A 21,751-nucleotide genomic window follows, 5' to 3' on the forward strand; every position below is an offset into this window, starting at 1 on the left:
ACAATTACAACCAATTTTAGATTCTTCCAATAGAAAAACTTATGAAACAAAGTCCTTACATAAGAAAGTTGACACTCTTTTTGAGGATGTTGGTCTAATTGATATATGGAGGGGCCTTTTCCCCGACAGAAGGGATTACACTCATTATTCTGCCCCCCATTCCGTATATATAAGAATAGACTATTTCATAACATTTGGAAAAGATAGAGACAAAATAATCACCTGTGGAATTGGGACAATAGATGTAAGTGACCATGCACCTGTATATCTATCTGTTAAAAAAGAAGCTAAGTGAAATTAAAGCGCCTCTTCCTATAGATGCTGCTTGGCCTGCTGCGTTCACCAGCAACTTTGATGTGTGTTGCTTAAAGAAGTTTTTGAAATGTTTTACAAAACTCTGTATTCCAAAGTTCCAGGGGGAAGCATAACCCAAAGTGACACCTTCCTGAATTCTTTAGAGTTACCCACTTTAAGCAAAGCATAAAATAGAATGATGACTGCTGACATAATTGAAGCTGAACTAAAAACTGCAATTACTAGGCTTAAATTAAGCAAGTCACCAGGATAAGATGGATATACAACAGAGTGGGTTAAAGAGTTTAGAAGTGAGTTAATTCCTGTTTTACTCCCCACCCTGAACTGGGCCCTGAGAAAGGCGCAAATGCCACCCAGCTGGAAGGAGGCGATAATCTCAGCTATACCGGAAAAAGGCAAGGATGAAATGGAATGTGTGTCATTTAGACCAATATCTGTTCTTAATGTGGATTATAGACTACTTACCTCCATCATGGCCAAACGATTAGAAGAGTTTCTACCCACACTGATACATAATGATCAGACAACAATGCCAAACACAAGACAATATACAAAGAACACTTCACATTATGGATCATATTAAAAAAACTGAAATTGAGGCAATACTGATAAGTGTGGACGCTGAAAAGGCATTTGATTTGGTTAATTGGAATTTTCTTTACAGAGTTTTACATAGATTTGGTCTACATGACACAATTATTAAAACTATACAGGCACTATACGACAATCCTTCTGCCAGGATTAAAATCAATGGATATTTATCTAATAGTTTTACCCTAGAAAGGGGCACAAGACAGGGTTGTGCATGGTCACCGCTACTCTTCGCATTATATCTGGAACCATTAGCTCAATACATCAGACAAAATGAAGATATCAGGGAATTACTATTAAAGGGACAGAGCATAAATTGGCCTGTTACGCAGATGACATTTTGATCTATCTAGGGCAACCGACATACTCTTTACCTTAATTGATGCAATCCTTTGAAGAATATAGCCAATTATCAGGATACAAGATCAACTTAGATAAAATCCAACTACTTTCATATAACTATAGCCCACCAAGAGAAATTGAAAGTAGATATCCTTGGGCATGGCAAACAGAGTCCATCAAATATTCGAGCATCATTATACCAAAAGATTATCAGAATGCAATTATCAGCCTCTATATAAAAAAAATTAAGGAAGATATAGCAAGTTGGAACCCAATGCCTTTTCTTGGTCTCAGTTCAAGGATTGAATCTATTAAAATGAATATACTGCCCAGAATACTATACTTCTTTCAGACCCTACCAATAGAGATTAACCAAAATCAATTCAATGAATGGACAAAATGCTATCAAGGTATATATGGCAAGGTAAAAGACTTAGGGTTCGTCTCAAAACTTTGCAATTAGCCAAGGAAAAGGAAGGATGGGACCTACCTTCTCTTCGAGATTATTATTTTGCAGCACAGTTGAGAGCCGTGATATGTTGGTGCAACCCATCATATGGCGCTCAATGGAAAAACATTGAGGAGAGGATACTTTCCATCCCCATACAGGTAATTTTGGCTGATATCAACCTACAAAGTTACATAAATAATATTGACAACCCGTGGGTGAAATGGACTCTTAAAATATGGAAAAATATTATAAAAGAATATAAACTAGAGAGAGACATTGCAATTCTTAAATGGTGTGCATATGACTCGGATTTTATGCCAAATAAACTGGATGCTAGATTTAAGGACTGGACAACTAAAGGAATAATAGCTATTTCCAATATAATGAAAGAAGGAACACTGTTTAGTTTTGAAATGCTCAAAGAAAAACACTTATTAGAAAAACAAGACTTTTACTGGTATTTACAGATGTGACAGTATGTTAATAGGATGGTTAAAAATGTAACCAAGGCAAGTACATGTCTGATAGAGCTATTTGGAAAAGCATATAATTCAGACAACGGTAGTAGAATAATTTCAAACTTTTATAAGGGCTTGTCAAATCTTAAAACACATTCGACTTCATACATAAAAACAAAATCGGAGAAGGAAGGAGGGATAATAATATCTGAGGAAGACTGGACAATAATATGGAGGTATTAATGGAAGTGTATCAGTTCACAGAAATCGAGGGAGTTCGGGTGGAAAAACTTGATAAGGTATTTTATTACACCCTCACAGAAATCCCATTATAATAGTAACTCCCCTGTTTGCTGGAGAAATTGTGGAAATCAAAATGCAAACCATTATCATATCTTCTGGGAAGACCATATATTTTGGGTATATACCTCAAGAATGGTTGAAAAGAGATAAATATTTAATGAGTGTTCTGCTGGTGGCTGGTAAAAAGACCAGGAAGTGGTTATCTCAGGAGAGCACAACTTTAATTGTATGGATAGAAATTACAATGGACATTTACAAAATGGAAAAGATAACAGCATCTGTTAATCATAAGTTGGAACAATTTTATTCATACTGGAAAAATAGTTTAACTATATAACACCTCATAGGCCTGATTTTATTCTCTCAAGTCAATGAATATGTTGTAAAAAAAAATCACTCCCTAATCTGTACATAGTTTTCTTCTTTTGATTGTTCTGTCTTTCCCCTTCTTTCTATAAGTGTATACCTCAGAAAAATATTATGTGGAGATTTGTGACAAATAGGATTATATGATATATATGTGCAGTATCTGAAATACATCTTATGGAAACGTTTGTTTGATGATGAAATTCAATAAAAACTAAATTACAAAGAAAAAAGAAGCTGCATCTTTGGCAGCATTTACAGCCTTCAGTCTGTGTGGATAGGTCTCTATCAGCCTTGCACATCTGGACACTACAATTTTTTCCCCATTCTTTTTTACAAAACTGCTCAAGCTCTGTCAGATTGCATGTGATTCATGAATGAACAGCCCTTTTCAAGTCCAACCACAACTTCTGAATTGGATTGAGGTTTGGACTCTGACTTGGCCAATCCAGGGTGTTAACTTTGTTAAGGCTGATTTATACTTGTGTGTACCAGCTTACGCCGTAGCCTACACAAGTTGGCTACACCGTTGTGAGCATTTATACCTGTGCATTGGTGTGTCTGCGTCGCTCTGCAATTCGCACATGGCACGCATGCGCACACACCTACCCGTTCAAGGCTTCATGGTCGTGGTAGTCTTTCTCAGGGTAAACAAGTTTAAAGCGAGGGACTTGTTTCGTAAAAGCGAGCGTCTTTTTTCGTAAAAGCAAAATGTGTCCTCCATAATTTCGGAGGTCTGTAAAGCTTTATGGAAAGCATTGCAGCCAGAGTTCCTTCCCTGCCCTTCAGTCGCCCAATCGGAAGCTATTGCAGTGTATGAGGAAATGCGATGCTACCAAGCGGACCAATCACAGTTGTGCGGTCTGTGTTGCTGCGATGCATAGTTACATTTTGGGAGAGGTGCGCGTCTGGCTATGGCGTAGGGTTCATGGCTACGCCGTACCTACGGCGTTGATTTGACACACATGTATAAATCAGACTTTATTTTTAAGCCATTCCTGTGTAGCTTTGACTTTACGCTTGGGGAGAACAAATCTTCTCCCAAGTTGCAGTTCTCCTGCAGGCTACATCAAGTTTTCCTCCAGGATTTCCCTGTATTTTGCTGCATTAATTTTACTCTCTACCTTCACAAGCCTTCTAGAGCCTGCTGCAGTGAAGCATCCCCACAGCATGATGCAGCCACCACCATGTTTCATAGCAGGGATGGTGTGTTTTTGATGATTTACGCCAAACATAGTGTTTAGTCTCGCAAACAACAGGAATTCTGCAGATGCTGGAAATTCAAGCAACACACATAAAAGTTGCTGGTGAACGCAGCAGGCCAGGCAGCATCTCTAGGAAGAGGTGCAGTCGACGTTTCAGGCCGAGACCCTTTGTCAGGACTAACTGAAGGAAGAGTGCTGCTGTTGTGACTCCCGTCTCCCCTTCCCCCACCAATACTCTGCAATCCCATCTCCTTCAGATCCCATCGTCAGCTCCCAGGTCCTCAGAGGCTCCATCTTCCTCTCACCCCAACCTTCCCCTCTCCATTGACACCCCCAGCCTCCCCCCTCCCTCCTCTGATCCCAGCTCTCATCCGTGCTGGGTCTTTACCATCCCCTCCGACCTTCAACTGTCGGAGGCAGAGCGCTCTGTCCTCAGTAAGGGCCTCACCTTTGTTCCCCTTTGCCCACACCTCAGCGAGTTCCGTGTTCGCCACGATGCGGAACTTTTCTTCCGCTGTCTCCGTCTCCGAGCCTACTTCTTCGGCAAGGATTCTTCCACCCCCACCGATGACCCCTTCTCCCGTCTTCAACCCTCTCTTCTTCATGGACACCCCGCTCTGGTCTTCTGCCTGCTCTGGATCTCTTTATTGCTAACTGCCGACGGGACATCAACCGTCTCGACTTCACTGCACCTTGTCCCCATTCCAACCTCACTCCTTCGGAATGCTCTGCTCTCCACTCCCTCCGCACTAATCTAAAACCTTATTATTAAACCCGCCGATAAGGGGGTGCTGTTGTAGTCTGGCGTACTGACCTCTACGTTGCTGAGGCACAGCGACAACTCGCGGATACCTCCTCTTATTTACCCCTCGATCGTGACCCCACTAAGGTGTACCAGGCCATTGTCTCCCACACCATCACCGACTTTATCCGCTCAGGGGATCTCCCATCCACTGCTACCAACCTTATAGTTCCCACACTTCGCACTTCCCGTTTCTACCTCCTACCCAAGATCCACAAACCTGCCTGTCCTGGCCGACCTATTGTCTCAGCTTGCTCCTGCCCCACCGAACTCGTTTCTGCATACCTCGACACGGTTTTATCCCCCCTTGTTCAATCCCTTCCTACCCAACTCACTCTTCCTTCAGTTAGTCCTGATGAAGGGTCTCGACCTGAAACGTCGACTGCACCTCTTCCTAGAGATGCTGCCTGGCCTGCTGCGTTCACCGGCAACTTTTATGTGTGGTAATAGTGTTTAGTCTGATGGCCAAAAAGTTCAATTTTGTTTTCATCGGACCATAGAACCTTCTTCCAGCTGACTTCAGAGCCTCCCACATACTCTCTGGCAGACTCTAGCCGAGATTTCACGTGAGTTTTTTCTCAGCAGTGGCTTTCTCTTTGCCACTCTCCCATAAAGCTGCCACTGGTGAAGCACCCGGGCACAGTTGTTGTATTCCAGTCCCTCCCATGTCAGCCACTCCTCCAGAGTTGTCACAGATCTCTTGGTGGCCTTCCTCACTAGTCCCCTTCTTGCATGGTCACTCAGTTTTTGGGGATGGCCTGCTTTAAGGAGATTTACAGCTGTGCCATATTCTTTCCATTTCTTAATGATTGACTTAACTGTACTCCAAGGGATATTCAGTGACTTGGAAATTTTATTATATCCTTCTCCTGACTTGTGCTTTTCATTAACCTCTTTTGCAGAGTTGTTTGGAGTATTCTTTTGCCTTAATAGTGTAGTTTTTGCCAGGATACTGACTCACCAGCAGTTAGACCTTCTAGATACAGGTGTATTTTTACTACAATCAATTGAAATATCTTGACTGCACACAGGTCTCCAAAAACAAATATCCACTTAACTACGTTTGTAATTATGTGACTCCCAAAAGCTATTGGCTGCACCAATGATGATTTGGTGTGTCATGTTAAAGGGGATGATAACTTATGCAATCAATTATTTTGTGTTTTATATTTGTAATTAATTTAGATCACTTTGTAGAGATCTGTTTTGACTCTGACATGAGAGTCTTTTACGATAATGCCCCACCTCCCCCTCGTACCCCATCCATTATTTATATACACACGTTCTTTTTTTCTCTCTCTCCTTTTTCTCCCTCTGTTCCCCCCTCACTATACCCCTTACCCATCCTCTGGTTTTCCCCCCTCCCCCTTTTCTTTCTCCCTAGGCCTCCTGTCCAACTAACTGTCCAGCTCTTGGCTCCATCCCTCCCCCTCCTGTCTTCTCCTATCATTTCGGAACCCCCTTCCCCTCCCACTTTTAAATCTCTTACTAGTTCTTCTTTCAGTTAGTCCTGATGAAGGGTCTCGGCCCGAAATGTTGACTGTACCTCTTCCTAGAGATGCTGCCTGGCCTGCTGCGTTCACCAGCAACTTATGTGTGTGTTGCTAGAGTCTTTTACTGTTGATCTGTGTCAAAAAAAAACAAATCAAATCCACTGTAATTCAATAAAACATCTGGGGAAACAGCGTGAATACTTTTTGTAGGCACTGTAGATTTTCTGCTGATCCAGGGTTTGTTTTCTGGCATGTCATACATCTCTCAGCTGTTAGTCAAGCTTGCAACCCGAACTTTGTATTCCACCACTGTTGGGAGGATCTGTCAGTCGTCTTTTGCACGCCAATTGTACGTCTTTTGCAGGCAGTGTTTCTGCTATGCCAAGTAAGGAAGCAGTTCAGTTGATGCCATTTGTTTATGACTCATGCCATATCTCCATACTCTATCATAGTTTAACAACCCACTATTTCCATCCAGAATTACTTCTCTTGGATTGAGTATTTATCTTGCATTTCTCAAATATCTTGTTGTTCATCTGTAATACAGAATTCAACATTGTTTCCATAGTTACAGTTATCAAGTTTCCTTCCATTTTCTTTATTCCTCCTCTTTTTGCAGTTTAGTCTGTGAATGCGTTCTGATGGCTTTCCACTGTGGTAATTTTGGAGTGACCTTTACATTTTAAGACAGCAAATTCTGATGCTAGTTGTATGACTTTCAGAAGTTCTCACACTAGTTGGTCATCCTTGATTGGAGTTCCCATGGCTGTAAGAAATCCTCTTTGTCTCCATAAGTTTCCAATGTCATGAACATCTCCAAAAGGATATCGAGAGTCAGTGTAGATGTTAGCTGATTTTCCTTCTGCTAGCTTACAGGCTAGTCAAAGCTTTCAGTTCTACCTGTTGTGCTGTAGTACCAGGAGCCATGCTTCCCGAGGTCATCACTTAGTTTTCTGTGACAACAGCCCTACCAGCCATTCAAATTCTTCCCACAATGGTTGAGGAGCCATAAGTGTATAGAATCACATCTGGGTTTATTCAAGGCACTTCCTTATGGTAATTTGCATCTTCTTGGCATGTTAATATTCTTTCACAGTCACAGACATTATAGTCTTCCATATCCACGAGCAACCCTGCAGCTGCATTTGCTGGACTTGCTTGTTGAATGATATATTAAGTGCCTCAAGAACAGTGAACCACTTGAGTCACAAGGTCATCAGTGTGCTTGCTGCCTTTCAGCAGACTAGTGAGGGGTTGAGTACCATGCTCTTTTGAAGTTGCACAAAAGCAGAAATGATCAACGTTGCTGGACTGTTGTAGGTGGTTTTGCTGATGTAACAGCCTTTGTGCAATCTTCACTGATTTCTCATTTTCCTTGGGAAATTTTCTTTCCCAAGTAAATCACTTCCTCTTTTTGCAGTCGTGCCTTGTCCAAATTTGCTTTGTGTTCCTTGAAAGCTAAATAATTGAGCGTATAAAGTGCATCGCATTCATTCCCAAATAGTAAATTAACATATAGCTGTCGGTTAGCAAGTGTAGACAGTTGCTTCATCTGTACTGATCTTACTCAGACTTCAATATCTTGCTCCCCTTGTTTGGCAGTTTTTATCACCTCAATGTAGGAAACGACAATTACATTCCAATTTGCTTTTGTTAGCTTCACCATTTTGACAACATCTAGTTTAAAGCCATCCATGAAGGTTGACTTGAGAGGGCTATATGTGGATTCTTCCATTTTATCTTCAGTTATTCCTTGAACTCCTGAGTAGCTGATCCAAACTGTCCAATAGCGTTCTTCATATTCAGAAACATTCTTTGAAGCCTTTTGTTTGTAGGCAATCTGTGCTGGGGATTGTTGTTCCAACCATTTCTCAATTGCATCCCAACCACCTGGTAAATTCGCTTTATCATCTTCAACCCAATATTTCAACTGTCTTATTTGCTGGGAAGACAGCATGGTAGCTAAAATTTGGATGCTATTCTATGGATGCAATTTGTACATGTTCTTAATTCGTTGTAGTTCAGCCCAAATCTTTAAGCTTCCTTTTTTAGGTTCTGGAATTTCTTTGGACCATTTGTCAACTTTTTTCTGATTCTGGTTGTTGATGATAAACCTCCTGTCATCTTTCATAATTTCCATTGTCATTCTTGCATGCTTTCAGTCCCTTCATTTTTATTGGGGCAAGTCATTAAGTTGCTGCCAGACCTTATCACTGTTTTCATCACTTAAGCCACCAGAGGTCTCTGTTGAGTCAAGTCAAGTCAAGTCAAATTTATTGAAATAGCACATTTAAAAACAACCCACATTGACCAAAGTGCTGTACAGATCAGAGCAAAATACAAGAAACACAGACATAACCAACAAGGCAAACAGTTTATAAGCACAAAAGAAACAACACAAGGGCCTAGGCACAAGCCAAAAATCAGCTATATCAGGGGGTTTCAAATGCTAGTGAATAAAAGTAAATTTTGAACCTGGATTTAAAAGAGTCGATGGAGGGGGGCAGATCTGATAGGGAGGGGAATGCTGTTCCGCAGTCTAGGGGCTACAATAGCAAAGGCGCGGTCACCTCTGAGTTTAAGTTTAGATCGCAGAACAGCCAGGATCTCCAAGTGAGCTGACCTGAAGGACCTGGAAGTAGAATAAGGGGTTAGCAGGTCTGTGATATAAGGGGGGCCAGCCCATTTAGAGCTTTATAAACAAACAAGAGAATCTTAAAATCACTGTTATATCCATTTTGCAGTTCCTTGGAGTTCACAAGGTGTTGCTGTTTCTGGGGTCTATTCTGGGTTGACACAACCGCCCACTGAAGGTCACTGCTGTGCATTGTAATTGATCAAGGACATCATGCTATTTTGTCACTCGCTCAGTTAACAGATTCCTTTGTTGGGCTTTCTACTGTCTCTATCATACTTTTCCTTCAGCATTTCTTCCTTTTGATTATTGAATTGACTTTATTTCTTACATCCTTCACATACATGAGGAGTAAAAATCTTCACGTAACGTCTCCGTCTAAATATGTGATCAAAGTACTGTAACTTATAATAAATAGAACAGTCAATGTAACATAGAAATACACTCAAATCAGCATGAGTTAATCAGTCTGATCGGCTGGTAGAAGAAGCTGTCCCAGAGCCTATTGGTCCTGGCTTTTATGCTGTGGTGCCATTTCCTGGATGGTAGCAGCTGGAATAGATAGTGGTTGGGATGGCTCGGGTCCCCAATGATCCTTCAGGCCCTTTTTTCACACCGGTCTTTGTAAATGTCCTGAATCGTGGGAAGTTCACAACTACAGATGCGTTGGGCTGTCCGCACCACTCTCTGCAGAATCCTGCAATTAAGGGAGGTACAGTTCCCATACCAGGCAGTGATGCAGCTGGTCAGGATGCTCTCAATTGTGTCCCTGTAGAAAGTTCTTGGGATTTGGAGGCACATGCCAAACTTCCTCAACCACCTGAACTGAAAGAGGTGCTGTTGTGCCTTTTTCACCACACAGCTATTGTACAGACCATGTGAGATCCTTGGTGATGTGGATGCCAAGGAGCTTAAAGCTGTTCACTCTCTCAACCCCAGATCCATTGATGTCAATAGATGCCTGTCTCCATTCCTCCTGTAATCCACAACCAGCTCCTTTGTTTTTGCGACATTATGGGAGAGGTTATTTTCTTGACATCACTGTGTCAGCGTGATGACTTCTTCTTTTTAGGCTGCCTCTTTATTGTTTGAGATTAGACCAATCAATGCAGTGTCGTCAGCAAATTTAATTAGCAGATTAGAGCTGTGGGTGGTGACACAGTCATGGGTTTACAGGGAGTAAAGGAGGGGACTTAATACACAGCCCTGAGGAGCTCCTGAGTTGAGATTCAGATGGGTGGAGGAGAGAGAGCCCATTCTTACCACCTGCCAGCAATCTGCCGGGAACGCCAGGATCCAGCGGCACAAGGCAGAGTCAAGGCCAAGGTCTGTGAGCTTCCTATCAAGCCTGGGTAGAATTATGGTGTTGTATGTTGAACTGTAGTCCAAAAACAGCATTCTCACATAAGCATCCTTCTTCTCCAGATGTGTAACGACGTTATGTAGAGCAGTGGCTATTGCATTGTCTGTCAATTGGTGGTGTCGGTAGATGAATTGTAGGGGTCCAGTTTGGGTGATAGCAAGCTGCAGTTGCAATCTTTGACCAGCCTTTCAAATCCTTTGCTTATTATTGAGGTGAGTGCCACAGGACGCCAGTCATTCAAAGTTGACTATTTTGTCAACCACAGTGACAACATCTAGTCAAGAGGAAGTGAGAAGCTCTTGTCAAACATGGTTCTTTCTCCCTACCATCCGTTCCCTACCTCTGGCACAGACCTATCCAGAACCCCATGCAAGTGCTTTCTAAACAACTCCCACATTTCATAAACACAAAAGATCCTGCTGATGCTGGAAATCCAGAGCAACACACACAAAATGCTGGAGGAAGTCAGCGGGTCATCGACAGAGTGATCTGAGGCAGAGTGGTAGGGCTTTGGCTCATTCAGGCTTCGACGATAACGATTCAAGATGAGGTCAGTTACCTGTGAGGAATAGAAACAGGAAGGATGTCTGTGAGGCTGGTGTTCTCTACTGGGTGTCAGATGTGGAAAGTCCGGGAGACTCCCAGCCTCCCAGACGGCCACATCTGCACCAGGTGCGTTGAGCTGCAGCTCCTTAGGGACCGGGTTAGGGAACTGGAGATGCAGCTCGATGACCTTCGTCTGGTCAGGGAAAGTGAGGAGGAGACAGAGAGGAGCTAAGGCAAGTAGTTACACCAGGGCTTCAGGAGACACATAAGTGGGTAACAGTAAGAGAGGGAAGGGCCGGAGTCAGATGCCAGAGAGTACCCCTGTGGCTGTCCTTCTTAACAATAAGTACTCCTGCTTGAGTATCATTGGGGGAAGCACAGAGGCTGGCCCTGTTCCTCAGACGGGTAGGGAAAGGAAGAAGTTCCCTATAGGGGACTCTAAAGTTAGGGGGTCAGACAGATGATTTTGTGGATGCAGGAAAGAAATGTGGATGGTAGTTTGCCTCCCAGGTGCCAGGGTCCGGGATGTTTCTGATTGCATCCACGATATCCTGAAGTGGGTAGGTGAACAGCCAGAGGTCATGGTACATATTGGTAACAACGACATAGCTAGGAAAAAGGAGGAGGTCCTGAAAACAGAGTACAGGGATTTAGGAAGGAAGTTGAGATGCAGGACCTCAAAGGTAGTAATCTCGGAATTACTGCTTGTGCTATGTGACAGTGAATACAGGAATAGAGTGAGGTGGAGGATAAATACGTGGCTGAGGGATTGGAGCGGGGGCAGGGACTCAGATTTCTAGATCATTGGGACTTCTTTTGGGGCAGGCATGACCTGCACAAAAAGGATGGGTTGCACTTGAATCCCAGGGGGACCAATACCCTGGCTAGGAGGTTTCTTAAGGCTATTGGGGAGAGTTAAACTAGAATTGCTGGGGGGTGGGAACTGAACTGAATAGACTGCTGGCTCATATATAGAGAAAGCTTGGAGACAGTGCGAGAGGGAGGATAGGCAGGTGATAGAGAAGGGTTACGCTCAGACCAATGGTTTCAGGTTATGTCTAAGAAGCATCATGAACAAAGTGGATGAGCTTAAAGCATGGATCAGTGCTTGGAGCTATGATGTTATGGCCATTACAGAGATTTGGATGGCTCAGGGCAGGAATGGTTACTTAGAGTGCCAGGTTTTAGATGTTTCAGAAAGGACAGGGAGGGAGGCAAAAGAGGTGGGGGCGTGGCACTGCTGATCAGAGATAGCGTCACGGCTGCAGAAATGGAGGAAGTTATGGAGGGATTCTCTACTGAGTGTGGGTGGAAGTTAGAAACAGGGAGGGAGGAGATTGCTGAGCCTCTGGCAATGGCCGTTGCATCATCAATGGGGATGGGGAAGGTTCTGGAGGATTGGAGGGCTGCAGATGTTGTTCCCTTATTGAAGAAAGTGAGTAGAGATAGCCTGATTGAATTTTTTGAGGATGTGACTGAACACGTTGATGAAGGAAGAGCACTAGATGTAGTGTGTAGTTTGTATGGATTTCAGCAAGGCATTTGATAAGGTACCCCATGCAAGACTTATTGAGAAAATAGAAGGCATGGGATTGCAAAATTACATTCCACCTCTTCCACTCAATGCCTCATCAATGGAGGCAAGCATGCCAAATGCTTTCTTTACTACCCATCCACTTTCGGTGAGTTATGGATTTCAATGGTTCAATTTATTATCAGGGAATGTATACAGTACACAACCTGAATCCTTACTCTTCGCAGACAAACACAAGAAAAACCCTAAAAAATGAATGACAGAAAAACAGAAACCCCAAAGCTGGCACTCTCCCCTCCCACGTACAAGCAGTAGCAAAGCATCAAGCTTCTCCTTTCTGCTCCCCCCACTTACTCCAGCAGAAAGCTTCAAACCCCTCTTCCATCCACCAGGCAAGCAATAGCAAAGCCCCTGAAGAGATGTTGATCTAGAGTCAATCAAAAAACACTGTTCATCCCGACAGTTCGACATTCCACAAGCTCTCTTACTCATGAGGAGAGAAGAGTATCATTCCTGTCACAGCAAGAGGAGAGACCAACAGCTTGCTATTTCATTGTTACAGTCTACAGCATCACTCTAGAGATCCCCTGACTTGAGAATCATCAACTTGCACACCTAATCCCTCTTAACCAATGCTCCCATCTTTGTAAACCTCATCTGATACTAAAGTATAGGCCACTGACAGCAGCGCACCGGAGTCCTCAGTTGTGGGCCAGTCTCAATTATTCCCAAGTGTAATCTATCTTTGAAGATCCTTCCTCTTCCAGGGTTCTGGTTTTTGGAGCTTCTGTTGGTGCTTCTGTAGCTCTGGGTTTTTACGGGATGGGGTTGCTAGCCTTATGCCCAATTCTCCTCCTGTCACATCTGGGCTTGGAACAGTCCATGGCGAAGTTTAATGCTCCTATGGTTCCTGTGATTTACTTCATCTGAACAATTCAAATTTTACATTGCAAATTGCATTAAATCACAATTGTCTGGATTAAATTCCATCTGCCACTGTTCTGCCCAAATTTACAGCTGATTGAAGAAACAAATGCAGAATGGTACGGCAACTTACAGTTCATTTGGCCCAAGATGTTGTGTCTCACATGATATCAGTTTATACCAAACATCCTCCTCGTAATTATCACCCATTGGTGATATTATTGGTGTCCCTTTGCTTCTTCAGAAAACTTTCATGTTCATCAGATCTCTTATATATAATAAACAATAAAGGTCTCAGCACTGAGCACTTGTTGCAGACTTCCAGTCAGAAAAATGCCACTTCTTTCTGCATCCTATCAGCAAGCTAATTTTGCCAACGAGCCTCTTATTCCCTTGTGCCTTAACCTTAGAGTCATAGAGAAGTACAACACAGAAACAGACCATTTGGTCTATCTAGTTCATGCTGAAACGATTTAGGCTACCTCCTCCCTTCACCTGCACTGGGATCACAGCCCTCCATATCCCTACCATCCATGTACTGATCCAATCTTCTCAAACGTTGAAATTGAGCTCTCATGCACCACTTGTATTGACAGTTCATTCCACTCTCAGGACCTTCTGAGTATAGAAGTTTCCCCTTATGTTCCCCTTAAACTTTTCACCTTTAACCCATGACCTCTGGTTGTAGTCCCACCCAATTTCAGTTGAAAAGGCCTGCTTGCATTTATCCTATCTATACCCCTCATAATTTTTAATACCTCTAATCATATCTCCTCTCAATCTTCTACATTCTAAGGAATACATTCTGAATTTATTCAATCTTTCCTTAAAACTCAGTTCCTCCAGATCTGGCAACATCCATGTAATTTTCTCTGTTTGTGTCTTTCCTGTAGGTAGGTGATCAAAACTGCACACAATACTCCAAAATAGGCCTCCCCAATGTCTTATACAACTTTAATATAACATCCCATCTCCTGTACTCAATATGTGGATTTATGAAGGCCAAATACATGAGATAATTTGTCAAACACCTTACCAAAGTCCATTTAAGCCACATTTCCTGTTCTGTTTTCATCAGTTTACCCCCTCTGAGACACAATTTACCTTGCACAAAATTATGCTGAGTCTTCCTAATCAGTCTCTATCTTTCCAAGTGAACACAATCCTGTTAATTACTTTGGTTCCCATAATCCCATAATTACTTTGGGTCCTACGCCCTTGCCAGACAAGTTTAAAGCCTTCTGCATTGTGCCAGCGAATCCCCCTGCCTGTTTTGCGGAGCACCTTTGCTCCATCCGCCAAAAAATGTAGGATTCCCCCCAGTGTCCACCTTTTTTAATTCTACTTCCCATTCTGACATGTCAGTCCATGGCCTCCTCTCCTGCCACGAGAGGCCACACTCAGTTTGGAGGAGCAACACCTTATATTCCATGTGGATGGCCTCTAACCTGATGGCATGAATATTGACTTCTCAAACTGCTGGTCATGGTCTCCCCACTCCTTCATCCTTCCCCATTCCCATTCCCCTCTCTCACCTTATCTCCTTACCTGCCCACCAACTCCCTCTGGTGCTCCTCCCCCTTCCGTTTCTTCCATGGCCTTCTGTCCTCTCCTATCAGATCCCCCTTCTCCAGCCCTTTATCTCTTTTACTAATTGACTTCCCAGCTCTTTACTTCACCCCTCCCCCGGTTTCACCTATCACCTACTACCTTGTATTTTTTCCTTCCCTCCCCCCACCTTCTTACTCTGACTTCTCATCTTTTTTGTTCCAGTCCTGATGAAGGGTCTTGGACCGAAACGTCGACTGTTTACTCTTTTCCATAGATGTTGCCTGGTCCTCTGAGTTCCTCCAGCATTTTGTGTGTGTTGCTTGGTTCATCTCCAGTTCAAGTATAATCCATCCCTTTTGTACAGCCATCTGCACCCCATTTGCCCAAGAACCCGAATCCCTCCCTCCTGCACTAGCTTTTCAGTCATGTATTTCTTTGCTGTTCCTACCTTCAGTAACATGTGGTTTATAGACCTTGAGTCTTGCCTTTTTAATCTCCCTACATTCACTCTTCCCTTACTCAACTTATCACATTTATACTATCATGTACATCTCTGGATCTGAATCATTGGTAACATTGTTAAACTAGCCACCAGGGAAGGAACATACTTGAGGGTTGTTTATGTCCACAGAGTCATGTTTGTGTCTGGCATCGATCCTCCTATCATATTTGACTTCACCTTGGCATTTTCATGTCTTCATTTGTTTAACATTGGGATCAAGAAATTATGAAAATATTCGCAATTTTCACAGGTCTCTGAATTCACCAGTGGAGAGTCTGGAATGTTCTTCGATTGGAAAAAGCCCACAATCAAAAACAACTAAACCTCAGTATTTGGGAACATTAAAAATCTTGGACAGGAAGGCAAATGAAACTTATAACCTTGAAGCTACAGATACAATCAGAGCATCTATTTATCAGGTGATGAATTTGGAATTATGAATGTTTTTGTGTGTTTGCAATTCAAAGCCCTATCTTTGACTGATATGATCTATAGATGGGGAGACACTACAGCATTACTACTAAACATGTAAGAGTAGATCTTACCATTATGATTTCTTTGTATATTCTGTACAGTTTTCAACAATGGGACTACCCTAAAATTTAAATATATGGTATTGTCTATGCTGGTCTTTGTGGATGCTAAATTGGATCAAATTTCTCAAGCAAAATTTTGCTTGACTCAACATTGTGGGCCAAAGGGCCTATAATGTGCTGTGTTCAATATGCTGTAATATTCTATGTTCAATATAACCCCTGGACATTTTTGACAGGATTTAAACCAATATCGTGGTGTAATCTTAAATCTCATTGGTTAGACCACAGCTGCAATTCTATATATTGTAATAGGGAAAGACATGATTGCACTGGACATAGTATAGGGAGTTTCATCAGTATGTTCCTGAGAAAGGATTGTTTAAGGTACAAGAGACTGGATTGGCTGGGTTTGTTTTCTTCTGAGCGATGGGACCAAAGAGCTAATAGCAGTATACAAAATTATGAGGGGGAAAAGATAGGATTGATAGTAAAAAGCCTTTTTCCCACGTGGAGGTGACGAAGCCCAGGTGGCATAGATTTAAGGTGGAGATAAAGAGGTTTTGAAGGGATTTGAGGATCTTATTTTCACCCAGAAGATGCTTGCAATTTGATATGCAGTGCCTGAGAAGGTGGTAGAGCCAGATATACTTAACCTGGATAAGGATTTGAATCACCAAGATATAAAAAGTTATTAACCTGCTGCTAGTAAATGGGAACAAAAGAGATTCTGCAGATGCTGGTGATCCAGATTAACTCACACAAAATGCTGCAGGAACACAGCAGGTCAGGCAGCATCTATGGAAAAGAATAAACTGTTGAAGTTTTGGGCCAAGACCCTTCATCAGGACATAAAAGCAAGGGGGACGAAGCCAGAAAAAGAAGGTGGGGGAGGAGTACAACCTAGAAGGTAATAGGTGAAGTATGTGATGGGAAAAGTAGATGAGTGGGGGAGAAGGTGAAGTGAGAAGTTGGGAGGTGATAGATGGAAAAGGTAATGGGCTGAAGAAGGAGGAATCCAGTGGGAGAGGAGTGTGGACCATGGAAGAAAGGGAAGGGGGAGGGAAACCAGAGGGAGGTGAAAGGCAGTTGAGGAGAAGAAAAAAGGTGAGAGTGGAGCCAGAATACAGAACTGAAGAAGAGCATTTTCTAACCCTAAGTTAGAAAACTTGATGTTCATGTTGTCAGGTTGGTATAACTGAGTTTGAGTATGGCCCAAGTGTGGAGCAAGAGACACTGAAGCACGTCAATAGTTCACAGACTTTAATCCATACAGTGTTAGAAGGAAAGGAAAACAATAAACGCTAGGCCAAACTGGGCCATTAACTAAAACTCTCAAATGGGGAATGAAGTCTACACTGCAGCTGAAAAAAATGACTAAATATAAAATGAATACCACTGGTTTTCAGAGTCAGTTGGTTTGACAGTCCAATTTCTCAGGCAGGGCCGAATGCAACCAGGTAGTGAAACGTTGCTGTGCTGGGTTCAAGTCTTAACAAGCACTACGACAGAAAGAATGGAGTTGAATACTATCACAGTGAAATAATAATCAGTTGACACATGCATATTCATAAGCGCAATTGCCATATCTGCTGCACTGCCGAATCCATGGTTGTGACAAGGCCCCCCTCCCCAGGTGCAGCTGCTGAGGCACCACAGACCTGTGTCTGCTGGAAGTCCGGATGAGGGACTTGTCCAAGATGTCCTTCGTTGGGATCCAAGTCCGTTCTTCTGGACCATACCCTTCCCAGCCCACAAGTACTGGACCCTACCACGCCAGGAGGCACTGCACCATATAGACAAGGGAACCATCTACCAAGCAGGGAGGAGGGAGAGGTAGGGTGACTGGGGCCAGGGAGCAGTAGTAACTGGCTTGAGCTGGGAAACATGGAATACTGGTTGGATCTTCAGTGATGCTGGTAGACACAATTTATACAACACCTTGTTGACAGCCTTTTCCACTACAAACGGTCCCATATAAAGCAGTGCCAATTTGTGGCTCTCGACTTTAAGGGGAAGACCTCCTCTCCTAGCCTGAATGGCCTTACCAGTCAATGGAGCCGATCAGCCTGCCAGGAATGCTGTTTCTGGACGTGCAGCAGAGAAGCCCTGGCTCATCTCCAGGTGCGCTGGTAGCGCTGGATCCGCTGTTCAGCAGCAGGAACTCCTATGTCAATCTCCTAATCAGGGAAGAGCGGGGGCTGGAATCCCTTCTGGCATTCAAAGGGAGACATGCCCATGGAGGACGACTGGAGGTTATTGTGGGCGATCTCTGCCAAAACTGATTGGAAGCTCCAGGACGTGGGGTTGGAAGAGGCAAGACAGCGCAGGGTTGTCTCCAACTCCTGGTTCACTCTCTCAGTCTGGCCATTGGATTGGGGGTAGACACCAGATGAGAGGCTGGCCGTGGCTCCTACAAGAGAGCAGAAAGCCTTTCAAAACTGTGGTCCACTATCAGACACTATGTCTTGAGGAAAGCAATGGATCCTGACACATGTTGAACCATGAATGTGGCAATCTCAGGAGCCAATGGGAGCTTGGGGACCCACAACGACCAAAATGATGGCATTTCCATTAGATGGGGGCAGCCCAGTGATGAAATCTACTAAGAGGTGCGACCAGGGGCGGTGGGGCACAGGCAATGGACACAAAGGACTCGCAGGACGCTGGCGTGATGTCTTGTTCCGAGCGCAGGAGGGACAGGCAGATACAAGGGGGTCGTGGACATCTTTGACATAGATAGCCACCAAAATTATCTTTTTATAAACTCCTGGTTCCTTTGAATTCCCAAATGTCCAGACAGACGAGAGGAGTGACCCCATTCCAACATTTTGAAATGCAGGGACAAGCAACCGGTTGGGAGGACCCCCATCTGGACCTGGGTCTGACTGTTCGGCAGCCCTCACCTCTGCCTTGATTCCCCAGATCATTACAGTAGCAATACGTGAGTGAGGAAGAATGGGCTCTGGATCGGCATTGTTCTCAGATCCATTGAACTGCTGTGAGAGAGTGTCAGTCTTAGTATTCTTGCTACCAGGACGATAGGTGAGGGTGAAATGGAACTGTGTGAAGAGAGCCCACCGGGCTTGATGAGAGTTGAGACTCTTTGCATCTTGAATGTAAGAGAGGTTCTTTTGATCTGTGCAGGCCAAGAATGGATGCTCTGCCCCCTCCAGCCAATGTTGCCATTCCTCCAGGGCCTCCATGACAGCCAGAAGTTCCCGGTTCCCAACATTGTAAGTCCTCTCAGCCAGAGCCAAGTGACAGGAAAGGAAGGCACAAGGGTGCAGCCGACTATCCGCAGGCAAGCGCTGAGAGAGGACAGCTCCAATGCCTACATCAGATACATCCACCTTGACAATGGATGGCTGTGATGGGTCTGGGTGTTGCAGCACTGGGACAGTGGTGAAACGTCACTTTAACTCCGAAAATGCTTGTTTGGCATCGTCTGTCCAATGCAATGCTGCAAAGGTCTTCCTGGTGAGTGCATTCATAGGAGCCGCGGTAGAGCCGAAATTCCGGATGAAGCAGCGATAAAAGCTTGCAAACCCCATGAAGCACCATGCCTGTTTGACTGTAGATGGTTTGGGCCACTCTGCAACTGTATGAGTTTTACTAGGGTCCATTTGAACACTGGGTGGTGTAAGTATATAGCCCAACAACATCAACTGGAATTCACATTTTTTGGGCTTGGTGTACAGGTTATTTTTAAGAAGCCTTCTGAGAACTCTCTGGACATGCTGGACGTGCTCCTTATGGAGTGGGAATAGATAAGGATGTCATCTAAATACACAAACACAAACTGGTTCAACATGTTCCTGAGCACGTCGTTAACCAAGGCCAGGCCAAAAGGCATCACCAGGTACTCAGTGGCCATTAGAGGAATTGAAAGCTGTCTTCCACTCATCCCCTTCTCTGCCAGGATTCCCCTCCCTGCTGACGGATATTCTCTTTTACTGGACACTTGGAACATGCTGCCTGGAAGTGTCCTGGATCGCCACAATAGAGGCAGGAGCCTGTTCTGTGCTCTTCTTGTTCCTCCTGAGACAGGCGCAGGTGTCCTACTTGTATAGGCTCCTCCGTGGTCTGGGTTCTGGGTGGTGAGGAAGGGAGAGTGGGCGAAGAAAAATGGTGATCATGTGAGAGAGAGGGAGAGGGTGAGGAAAGATGGTAGGAAGTTTGAAACATTCTTTCCCTGTGCCACTCAGTTACCTGGTCGTCAACACGAATAGCCAGATTAATCAGGTCATCCAGACTATCTTGCTCGTCCAGGACAGTGATATCATGCGTTCAGTCCACGCTGGAAGGCAGTGATGAGAGATCTCTCATTCCATACTGTCTCTACTGCAAGGGTACAGAATTTGAATGCATAGGCTCGCACCATTCCTCTGCCTTGGTGCAGGTCCAAGAGTCGGTGGGCAGCCTCCTGACCCCGTAATGGAAGATCAAAACCCCTCCTTAACTCCGCCACAAAATGTTGGAACAACTGGGTTGTGGGGTGTCCTTGCTTCCGTAAAGTGTTGAACAGACTGAGTGGAGGTCCATCTTTAAGGTTGACCATGTGCACCAGTTTTCATGCATCATCACCAAAATGACCAGGCTGGGCTTGGAATGTCAGCTCACATTGGGTAATAAAATTCCTGCAGCCATTGGGATCACCAGAATATCTGTCTGGTGGTGGAATACTCAGTTCCTGTACGGACAGGGGGCGTCTGTGGGGGTCGGTTCTGGTTCGGGCGCGGACCAGATAGCAAAAGGGTCTCCAACTGTCTCGTAAGACGCGTCCCCCTCCCTCATTTGTTGCACTGATCAGAGAAGTATGAGACGAGGAGAATGCTTCGGAGGTGTGGGAGGCCTCAGTCAGCAGGGTAGTAGCACCTTGTGGTGAAGTGACCACGGATAACCTACCGCAGGGAGTGGTAGAGGAGATTGTGGCCAAGTTGAGAACTTAGATGTCCCAGTTGTTATCAGTGGGTGTCACCCCTCCCTTCCCCATATGATAGAGCTGATGGGGGGAGCGGATCCCCCAAGGAGACGAACAATGCGGAGGGCTGCTAGCAGCCGGTGTCACACGAGAACAAGAGTGAGCCCCCTGGTACCTAAGCAGAGAGAGTCATTGGGAAAACTTAGACGAGACCCAGTAAGGGAATGGCCTGGTGTCTCTGGGGGAATACATTCCCAGCAATATACCAAGGAACTCCCGAAAGTGATAGACCCTATTCCTGAAGGCTCAGTGGGGCCATGCTCCAGTGTATCGCTACGGATAGAAACATAGAAACATAGAAAATAGGTGCAGGAGTAGGCCATTCGGCCCTTCGAGCCTGCACCGCCATTTATTATGATCATGGCTGATCATCCAACTCAGAACCCAGCCTTCCCTCCATACCCCCTGACCCCTGTAGCCACAAGGGCCATATCTAACTTCCTTTTAAACATAGCTAATGAACTGGCCTCAACAGTTTGCTGTGGCAGAGAATTCCACAGATTCACCACTCTCTGTGTGAAGAAGTTTTTCCTAATCTCGGTCCTAAAAGGCTTCCCCTCTATCCTCAAACTGTGACCCCTCGTTCTGGACCTCCCCAACATCGGGAACAATCTTCCCGCATCTAGCCTGTCCAATCCCTTTAGGATCTTATACGTTTCAATCAGATCCCCCCTCAATCTTCTAAATTGCAACGAGTACAAGCCCAGTTCATCCAGTCTTTCTTCATATGAAAGACCTGTCATCCCAGGAATCAATCTGGTGAACCTTCTTTGTACTCCCTCTATGGCAAAGATGTCTTTCCTCAGATTAGGGGACCAAAACTGCACACAATACTCCAGGTGTGGTCTCACCA

The 21,751-nt window shown here is 44.3% G+C and overlaps 1 protein-coding gene across 2 annotated transcripts in view; it reads left to right on the forward strand.

Annotated features, from left to right (window-relative positions):
* LOC134344195 (microtubule-associated protein 9-like) overlaps positions 1-21,751 on the forward strand; it is a 286,314-nt gene that overhangs the window by 95,618 nt on the left and 168,945 nt on the right. For both annotated transcript variants that reach the window (XM_063043605.1, XM_063043604.1), the window contains one exon: positions 15,632-15,800. In XM_063043605.1, coding sequence (XP_062899675.1) covers positions 15,632-15,800 — 169 coding nt within the window. The remainder of the gene's footprint in view (positions 1-15,631; positions 15,801-21,751) is intronic.

The sequence above is a fragment of the Mobula hypostoma genome, chromosome 3 (assembly GCF_963921235.1).
Source record: "Mobula hypostoma chromosome 3, sMobHyp1.1, whole genome shotgun sequence".
Classification (NCBI taxonomy): domain Eukaryota; kingdom Metazoa; phylum Chordata; class Chondrichthyes; order Myliobatiformes; family Myliobatidae; genus Mobula; species Mobula hypostoma.